The following is a 10,444-nucleotide window of genomic DNA, read 5'->3' on the forward strand; positions in this document are numbered from 1 at the left end:
TAAGGTAAAGTGTTAATTGTTGAGAATGATTGAAAAATATGGTAATGTGTCTTGTGAAGTAATGAAAATTAGGTGAAATATATATATTATGTATATGATTATATGTTTGTGTTATTGTGAATTGAGAAGTGTTTTATGAAAGTGGACAGTAGTTTTATGAAAATGATTAAATTGTAAAGTGTTCAAAAATGATATATGTGATTTTTTATATGAAATTATCTTGGAGTTGAGAGGGGATGAGCTGGGTTGGTGATATAGGGGTTCGAAAGGGATTAAAAGAGAAGTATTGAAATATGTAATGTGTTTACTGAAGTTCCCGTATAATTAAAAGATATCATACCATGATATTTGTTATTTGTAAAATAAGTGTTAAATCATCATGTTATGTTTATGGATAGACAAAAGAATTTAGTAGGGGAACGTAAAAGTGCATACGAAATGGTATTTAGATAATTGAATTAGTAAACATGATTAATTGTATGTGTCAATGAAATTCTTTTATTGCTTATGAAAGTAATAATGTTGATTTAACAATTTAATTTGGTGCTTGTTAAGTTTAATGAGTTTAATGCGTTTATTTAAACACGTAGGTGAAGAGAAGTAGATAAAAGATACGAGAAAATTTTTTTCACGAGAATCACATAACTTTCAAATCTTCAAGGCTCTTTTGGTATATGATTTTAGACATAGAAATGACATGTACATAGGATGATTATAGTCTTTATATGTATAGAAAAAGTATTGAAAGGTACTCAGAAAAGTAGAGAACTATGAAATTTTAGTTTACTTTTTTTATCCAAGTTTTGGTTTTACGATCTATATGTGATATTTAGAGATATTTAATGATTTAAAATGACCTCTAAATGTAACCGAATTATATGAAATGTCCGAGAATGAACCGAAAAATGTAGAATGAGCCTAAAAACATTAAAATGAAGTCACAAATGTGAAAAGATCATTCAAGTGATTTAGTGACTAAATGTAATACTCGTTACATTATAATTTTTAAAAGAATATATATTCTAATTAAAATATAATTGGTGTAATTTACAAGAAAAATCCATTAATTTTGAAAAGAAAAAACAGAGAATAAAATAACTTTTTAAAAGTAATGAAAAAAAAAACAACTAATAATAAAATATTAAATAATTAAATAAAATAACTAGTGATTTGAATATAAATAAAAATTACACCTACAAAAAATCATTACTTTAATATTTCATTCTCTTTGACATAAAATATTTCTCAACGCAACAATAAACAACATTAACAATTATGTAAATAATATTAAAATCAAATAATAGTAAAATTATTGAATATCAAACAATAATAACTAAACATCTCAAATAATAATGAAAATCAATTTTTTATGTTAGAAATAAAGTCTATTAAATAATGTTGAAATCTATTTTTTCCAATAATTCTTTAGATGTTGTTTTGAATGCCAATGCATATATTTATAGGGGTAAACATTAATTTTAATCGGTATATTATTGTAATACTAATTAAGTGAGAATTAATCTAAAATAATAAGTTTAATTTAATAGTCCAATTAAGTTATAATTAATAATTATTACATTGTTAATTAAAATATTATTAATAAATAAATAAATTTATACATTGTAAATTAGATTACCAATATATTAATATTATCTTATATATATATAATGTTAATCTCACAAATTTAATTTTTATTAATTATAAAAAATATATATTTTAACATTATTAATTATTATATTTAAAATAAAATCTTAATTATATATAAAAATATATTTATTTAATTAAATTTTTTGGATTTTTATTATTATTTATTTAATTAATTATATTTATTAATTTTATAGATTTATAATTTTATTAATTAATAATATATTATGTAAGTTTTTAAGTAGAAATTTTAAAAGATATGACTATTCTCAAAAAAGGAAAGACCAAATTAATTTATTTCACATTTATATGCTATCATATTAATTAATGTTTAACTAATATTACTTTTATTATTATCATATAATAGTACTAATAAATTATTATTATAATGTCAATTTAATAATATAATTAATAATAAATACTATTCTTCTCAATTGAAAAGTTTCTCTAAACTTGTGCTTTTATATATATTATAGATAATAAATTTCATGAAATCATTCATATTTCATTGTTCATACTTATTATTTTCATAAATCAAACACAATTACTTCTTCATAATTCTTTCATCACACATCCAATATATATATAAAAAAATTATAATTAGACGAGGGGAATAGGTTACTTAGGGTCAAACCCAAACTCTCATATCTATGACATAATATTCTTGCCATTGGGTTAAGAGGTTGTCGACCCAATATAACAATTTAATTATTTTCATAAACATATAAAATGTTTATACTCAACTACTATATATAATGTAAAATATTTGATACACTGTCATTGAAGTTTTTAGACTCTACATACAAGATTAATGGGTTAATAAGTGTATTATAGGAGTATAGTAAAATATTAAAAAAATATTTTTAAAAAAAGAGACACGATATTTTTTAAAAGTTACTTGTAAAATTTTAAAAGAAAAATCTACTACCAATGTGCCAAATACTAACCCTATATATAAATATACCAACTTATATTTACATAATATAATTTTTATTAAAAATAATATTTAAATTATCAAAATCATTACCTCTATTCTTATTCCTCTCTTGAATACTATTTCTTCCACTATTTATATTCCTTCACATCTTCCATCATCTTCAAGCTTAATGAAATTTCTACTATTTACTAAGCCTTTTACTGAATTAATGTTATTAATTAATTGAGTCCTAATTTAATTAAAAAAATTATCAAAAAATCATTTTGTTTGCAAAGTAAAATCTCGCAATTACACCCTCCAAATCGACACATAAAGACTTAGGAAGCAAAAAGCAAGCCATTGAATAAGTTGGAATAGATTGAAGAACAACTTTAATGAATACCTCCTTACCCCCTTGTGAAAGATACTTGATACTCCAATTATCAATTCTTTGCCGTAGTCTATCCTTCAAATTTTGAAAAGACGTTTTTTTTTCTACCCACCAAGTTAGGTAAACCTAGATACCGCTCCAGATCATTTGAGCTACGTACTCCGAGCACTCTAATTGTTATTCTCTTTACCTCTTCCTGCGTATTAGTGCTAAAGAAAATAGTAGACTTTGAATAGTTAATACTTTGACCAGAACAAATTTCATATTTATGCAGAATCCGCTTTAATGAATTTGCGCCTCTTTCACAAGCTTCCCCAAACAAAATACTATCATCTGCAAAAAGAATGTGTGAAACTTGTGGACCACTTCTACTCGCTTTGACTCATCTGATAGTTTTTCCTTGCATTGCTAGCCTCATAAGACTAGATAGACCTTCTCTACAAAACAAGAATAAAAATGGGCTCAAAGGATCTCCCTATCTTAATCCTCTAGAAGGGCAAAAAGTATCTCCAATATAACCATTCAAGACCACCGAGTATGACACTGTCTTAACGTATTTCATTAGTGAAACAACCCATTCAAAATTAAATCCCAATTTCTTCATAACTTCCTCCACAAAATTCCATTCAACCCTATCGTACACTTTACTTATATCCAATTTTACCGCCATAAATCCTTTTTTCCCCAGCCTCTTATGTTTTAGAGTGTGTAGGAGTTCATAGGCTAGCAAAATATTATAAAAAAATCAGTCTTCCGGGTAAAAAGTATTTTGTGCTAAATCAATGCACTTATCTATTAGACTCCAAAGTCGATTCGCAATAACTTTAGCCATCAATTTATAAAGCACATTGCATAAGCTAATCGGCCTAAATTAAGTTATACTTGAAGGATTTGAAATTTTTAGAATTAACACAATATTAGTCTTTTTGATTGAACTAATATCCATACCTCCGTTCAGTTGATGAAGACAAAATGTGGTAACATCTTCCCCAATAATTGACCAACACTTTTGGTAGAATAATGCTGGGAAGCCATCCTCTCCTGGTGCTTTGGTAGGGCCCAATTCTGCTAATGCCATTTTGATCTCTTTTTTGTGTATCTCGCCTTCGTTTTTGAATTCTCCTCATCAAATATGCAGTGACTAATTCCTGATAAAATGTGATCATAATTCCCTCTTCTTTCAACAGAGAACAAATGTTGAAAGTATGATCTAGCTATCTCTTTCATTTTCATGATTTTATCCGTTTCCCTCATATCATCAGATTGTATTTTACGAATAAAATTCCTCTGCCATTTTTGTATTGTTTGTTTGTGAAAAAAGACAGTATTTTTGTCTCTGAATTTTAGCCAATTAACTCATGCTCGTTGTTCCTAGTAACGCTCATCCTTTTCAATCTCAAAATTGAGTTGAATTTTTGTATCAATGAGATCCCCAAAGTTTCATCATTCCTCTCAGCTTCCAGCAATTTAACCAGTTTTGAAGATAACACCGCTTTCTTCTCCTTTCTGCTATAACGAATCTGAGCAGCCCAACTCTTTAAGCCTCTCTTAACACTTATCCCCTTCAGAATTTTCCCAGATATTTTTAACCTCTTTAATAAATAATTCTTCCAAAACCTACAATGTTTCAAATTTAAAACTTCTATGAATTTGCTCTTGCACCTCCTTTTTTTTAGTAATGAATAATGGGCAATGATCTAAAAATGAATGAGGAAGATGTTGAAGTTGATACTCAGGAAATAGAGAGAACCAATCAACAGATGCGACTCCTCTATCAAGGCGCTCTTGAATATTTGTTTCAGGCAGATTTCCCCTTTCCCAAGTAAACCAATTTCCAGTAAATCCCAAATCCAATAGATTGCATTCCTCCAACACTTTACGAAAAGTTTCCATTCGCCCCTCCTCTTTTAATAGACCTCCCTTTTTTTCGAAGCCATACAAGATTTCATTAAAGTCCCCACAAACCATCCATAGAAGGTCCCCAACACTCCCTAATTGTCTTAAAAAATTCCACGCTTCATTTCTATTTTGAGAATAAGGAGACCTATAAAACCAGTAAACCTCCATTTGTTTCTTTCATCCATATCTTTTATTATCACATCAATGTGTCTTTTTGAAAAACTTTGAAGCACTACATTATTATCTCCATGCCAAGCCAAACATAAACCACCTCTAGATCCATTTTGAATCAACATCTGTGCCATTGAAAAAACCACAACTTCTTCGAATGCGTTCCATTTGACTCCTACTAATTTTTTTTCTCCATAAAGAAGACCATTTGGGGATTATATGACTTCAACAAATGCCGAAGTCTACGAAGTGTCCGTGGATTCCCCAAACCACAGAAGTTCCAACTTAAGATTTTCATTGCGCTCGGTTGGCTTGCCTCTTGGCAGCCGCCGGTGATAAATGATTAGTTTCCACCATTCTCCTATTCCTTACCGCCAAAAAATATTCATCTCTTTCTTCACTTGTAAGTCTTCAATCTCTCCCCTACTTCTCTTCTTACCCTCCTCTCCAATTAACACACCATCTTCTAAATCATGTTCCATTGAAGTATGAAACTGACCCACACATGAATTTCCACCTCCTTTTAAATTAATACCCAGTATTAGATCTACAATATTCTTTTTTCCCATTTTTTTTCCTAACCCCCTAAGAAATTTCCTAATATTTGACTTCCCTCTTGATTACCACCCCATTCTCCCTCTCTTTCTTCCCAGAGCCAAACACTAATTATTGCTAAAGCTCTACGAGATTGTGCTATTAATGATAAATCCCATCCCATTCAGCAATTTCCACTCCCAAAACAATTTTAGCTTCACAAAAGGAGTCACTATGGCCCAAACGACCACAATAAAAACAAAATAATCTTTCATATTTAAATCTGACATATGAGCATTTCCCATAAAACATAATCTGTTTCTTCCTTTTCAAGGGGCGTCGTATATCAATTTGGGCTCTTAGCCTCATAAAATTTCTGTTTTCTTTCCCGAGATTTGAACCATCATATTCCAGAAAAGTACCTATAAAATTACCCAATTGCATCGTCAAATTTTCAGAGAAAAAACCAACCGGGATATCATAAATCGTACCCAAAAAGGTGTATAAATTAATGGGACTTCTGATGGATTCTCCCCCCATTGTAACTTAGGTAGCACCAATAAGTGATTATTAAACGTCCATGGTGAACCCTTTAAGACCCTCTCCATATCCATAACATGAAAGAATTGAAACAAATACATTTTCTCCCCTACATCTCGAATCTGAACCCCCCGAACCAGATGCCATAGATTTGCCATGGTATTCTTCATTGCTCGAAAATGGATGATACTTGTTAGGAAACAACCTACTAGTCGAAAAACCCCCACTTCTCTATCCGAATTTGGCTCACTTTGTATTTGTAGAACTGCATCTTCCTCCTCGTTAATCGTAAGTCCAGCAAATTTCGCTTCCATAATAATGTTTAGAACTAAATTGTATGATGTAATTGATCAAAAAAAAGTGAAAGAACTTTAAAGAACTTTCCACCGTCAAGCAAACAAAAGACCAATAGAAAAACAAAAACAAAAAAACCCTGAAACTACTAGAGAGAGCAGACAGAAGACGTGTTAGGGTAGTACACTTTTTTAATGTTAAATTATCCATGATTTAAACTAACTACTTATTGCATAATTTTTTTCATTTACAATTTGAATTAAAATAATTTTTAGTTTTTTTGAAATTTTAACAAGTATATATGTGTTCTAATTTTTTTTATATATTTGTGTATCTATACTATTTACTCTACGTTTCATTTAATATTCTTAATTTGATTTTTTTTTGTGTTTAAATTTCGTTTTACTCATAATTTAATATTCTAATTTTCTTATTTTAATATCGTACATTGTTATTATTAATTAGTTTGAAATTATACATTTTAGTATTTACTATATATTATTTTAAAACACATATCTATGTTTAAATATGTGATTTCGATACATATATACATTTGATAAGTTTCTAATCTCTTTTAAATAATTTCAATATTTATAAAAGAACTAAGATTCATAAGTTATCAAACTTAAATTCTAATCCCGTGACCCAACAAAATATTTCCTTACTTAAATGTTGAAGCAGGATACACTTGTTTAAGAAACATGTTTTTAGAAAGCTAAAACATGACAATCAATGTACAAGTTAAAGAAAGTTCTAAATTTACATTTAAAAATGTTGTTTACAATACTTGTTTTGAGCATCAACCTAAATTTTCTACGGTAGGGACCTACAGATCATTGTAAAAAGCCATTGGTACTCATTCTACGGTGAGAATTTTTTGAACGACACAAAACTCAAACTTCTATTTACATAGTTGTGCACATAGTTTACTTTGTAGATGGCTAAACAAGATAGCAAAGACGATACTATCTCCACCTCAAATGTTCTGATCTATTATGCAAATCCATCTCGAATAGGTGGTAAGGGACTTGGATTATTCTATACTAATATCGAGAGGGGGCCTTCCTCTACTTGTACATCCTCTATCATTCTAAGGGCTTCTTTTATTTCTAAACGATTCTCAACACTTGTTTGAGTGCAAAGTAAGCCTATATGGAGGAGCTTCTCCATGTTGGCGACTGATGAATTTTGGGAGCTGGTTATTTCTGGATCAAGCATTTCTGCCTGTCGACTTTCAGCAAATGCTGATTCCGCCCATTGGACTACATCAGTTCCACGATTCCCATCATTAAGATATTGAGATGGGAATCGCCCTGTAAGGATTTCAAGAATCACAACTCCTAAACAATATACATCACTTTTAGGAGATACATTTCCATGTTGTATAACATCTGGGGTCTTATAAGCAAACAAAGCTTCGACCCTGTCGGTGTTTACTAATGAGCAAAATCCATAATCCGACAGAAATGGATGATTATCAGGGCCAAGTAATACATTGCTTGATTTGAGATTGCCATGAGGCACATCAAGGGAAGCAAGTTCCATGTGAAGATAATCCAGTCCCTTGGCAATTCCTTGCACAATCTTTAGTCTGGCAGGCCAATCAAGTCCAACATAGGATGTGTCATGCTCACCTGTTCCATATAACGGCATAAAATGTTGAATGAATTTGAATATATTAACAAATTTGAGATACACAGGCAAAGGAGGAAGATAAAATTTCATACCATGCAATTGGTAAAGTAAACAACCATTAGGAAGGTATTGATAGACAAGAAGCTTTTCCTCTCTTCGGTAATGGTAAGCTAAAGGTGTTAAAATATTGGGGTGTCGTAGATTTCCAAATTGTTTAACTTGTTTATCAAACTCATCTTTTCCTAATGCATTCATATCTCTCATCCTTTTTACAACCACCGGAACTTCATTAGCCATCGTAACTTTATAACAAAACCCTAGCTCCCCATTTCCCAGCACTTCTGCGGCTGCCTTCATCAACTCTGTCAACCCAAAACTGCCTTTTTCATCATTTACCATGACTAGCTCCGCTGCACCACCACCTTCCTTTACATGGCCCGACCCTTTACGAGAAGAGCTTCCACTTCTTTTTCTATTTACTTCCTCTTCTTTCGCAGTTGGCATCGAAACCTGCACTTCGATGGCCCCTTCAGAGCTAGTGGTTGGACCATTGGGACCCTTCTTCTTCTTCTTCACCCATCTAATTGCTGCTAAGATAATTACAAAAACCAACATCACTCCTAATATTATGAGTGCGACAATGATTTTCGAGGGCAATTTTTTATCAGATTTACCAACCACATGTTTTTGATTCGTCACTAGTTTCGCAGTATTTTGAACTGGCTTGGTACAGTTAACACCCAAGATTTTCCCGCAAAGACCTGGATTTCCTGCAAATGAGTTTGCACTAAAATTTGATAAACTAATAGGGATCTCCCCCCCAAGTCTATTGTTTGATAAATTTATGGACTTCAAATTTGGGTGATCAAAAGCCGGAATATATCCACTGAATTGATTGTTCTCCAAGTGTAATTCGATTAGATGAGGCAACTGACCCAATGAAAATGGAATGCCCCCTATGAATTTGTTATGTGATAACCAAACTTTCTTCAATGATTTCATGTTAGTAAAAAAATGGGGTGGGATTTCACCCGAAAATTGATTCCCTGATAAGAATAAAGCCTTTAAAGCCCCCAATCGATTGAGTTGGGGAATGATTCCTTGAAAAGAATTGTTAATAACACTGAGAGAGCGCAAACCCTTAATCTCAACCAAAGCATCCATATCAATACTTCCTGATAACCCCATTCCTTCAAGACGCAAGCCTTGAACCACACCATTATGACAAAGCAATCCACCCCAAGGTGTTTGTTTATTGCAAGGGACTGAGTTTGGCACCCAAGAATTAAGAGCACTAGAATTTGTAAAAAATTTCTTAAGTTCTAACAAGGCCTTAGAATCTGATACAGAAAACGTTAATGGTGGCAACAACATGAGAAGAAACAACTTGAAAAGCCATCCCTCGGCCATTTACTTTTAACCAAAGTGGAAGGAAGCCTCAAGGCGGTTTTTGGCAATGTATATTTAGTAGGTTTTGATAGTAAGGAGCTAATGATGTGCTGATTTTTCGTATTTTCTTGGATTGTTGTTGTCTTTTTCTCATGATGACTCGATATTGTTGTTTTTCTTTTTCTCTTTGTGAGGGACATGTAAAGGGAAAGAGGGAGAGGAAACAAGTTTTTGAACAAGTCAAAAGTTTAAGAAAAATCCGTTATTACCGTTTAACATGTACGGATTTGAAATGATTATCATTACCACCTCTCAAAACTTGGGCTTCAGCCTTCATTTCTGCACCAAAATAGTGTGGATTTCTTCACAAAAGGCAGAATCCAAGCAAATTAAAGATAAATTAATTTAATTATCAATTCAATTATATTTTAAATATTATTTTTCTATATAAATTGGGGTAGGGGATGTGGGTAATAGTGTTCCAATCTATGTTAAATAAGTGACTAATAATAACTTTAACCATTGCTCCATACAAGTCAAGACTTGTGATAATACTTTTTTTTAGCCTAAGTCAGCTTATCATTAAAACTATGAAGAAAATAAGTAAACAATCAGTCTAACACCAAATTGAAAGGGAACTACACTAACCCCAAGTTAACAGGCTTACTCTATACGCCTAGTCTTAAACATCCCTTCCAACCGTAAAGCTATTCACACATTACTCAAAACTTACAATTTAGAAAAGACAAGAGAAGAAATAAAATATGTATGATTTGTATAGGATAAGACCGTCCTAGCCAAACTGTGAACCGCCTTATTAACAGTTTGACGTGTCAAATGGAAAGAAAATATTGAAATTGTGTTTCCAATTGTAAACAATCACGCAAAATTAAACAATTTTAACATATTCCTAAAGATTGACTATTCAATGAAATAATAGCATCCTTAGTGTTTGACACAACCTAGACATTATCCCACCCTTTCAACTTAATCCAAGAGAGAGCTTCTCGGATGGACAAGGTTTTGATCAT

The 10,444-nt window shown here is 31.2% G+C and overlaps 1 protein-coding gene across 1 annotated transcript; it reads right to left on the minus strand.

The window, feature by feature from the left end:
- Window positions 1-7,085: 7,085 nt before the first annotated feature.
- On the minus strand, window positions 7,086-9,571 carry LOC107895736 (pollen receptor-like kinase 3). Its single transcript, XM_016820969.2, has 2 exons — window positions 8,117-9,571; window positions 7,086-8,023 (listed from the first exon to the last, which is right to left on the minus strand). Exons 1-2 carry the CDS (start codon window positions 9,432-9,434, stop codon window positions 7,428-7,430), a joined length of 1,914 nt encoding a protein of 637 aa, XP_016676458.1. The 5' UTR covers window positions 9,435-9,571; the 3' UTR covers window positions 7,086-7,427.
- Between the last annotated feature and the right edge of the window lie 873 nt (window positions 9,572-10,444).

Source organism: Gossypium hirsutum, chromosome A10 (assembly GCF_007990345.1).
Source record: "Gossypium hirsutum isolate 1008001.06 chromosome A10, Gossypium_hirsutum_v2.1, whole genome shotgun sequence".
In the NCBI taxonomy this organism is placed as follows: Eukaryota; Viridiplantae; Streptophyta; class Magnoliopsida; order Malvales; family Malvaceae; genus Gossypium; species Gossypium hirsutum.

Excerpts from the sequence above, each read along its gene's own strand:
- LOC107895736 (XM_016820969.2), bottom strand. The coding sequence starts at position 9,434 with ATGGCCGAGGGATGGCTTTTCAAGTTGTTTCTTCTCATGTTGTTGCCA. Across the intron at positions 8,024-8,116 it reads TTTACTTTACCAATTGCATG|GTGAGCATGACACATCCTAT; the intron begins GTATGAAATTTT and ends TATATGGAACAG.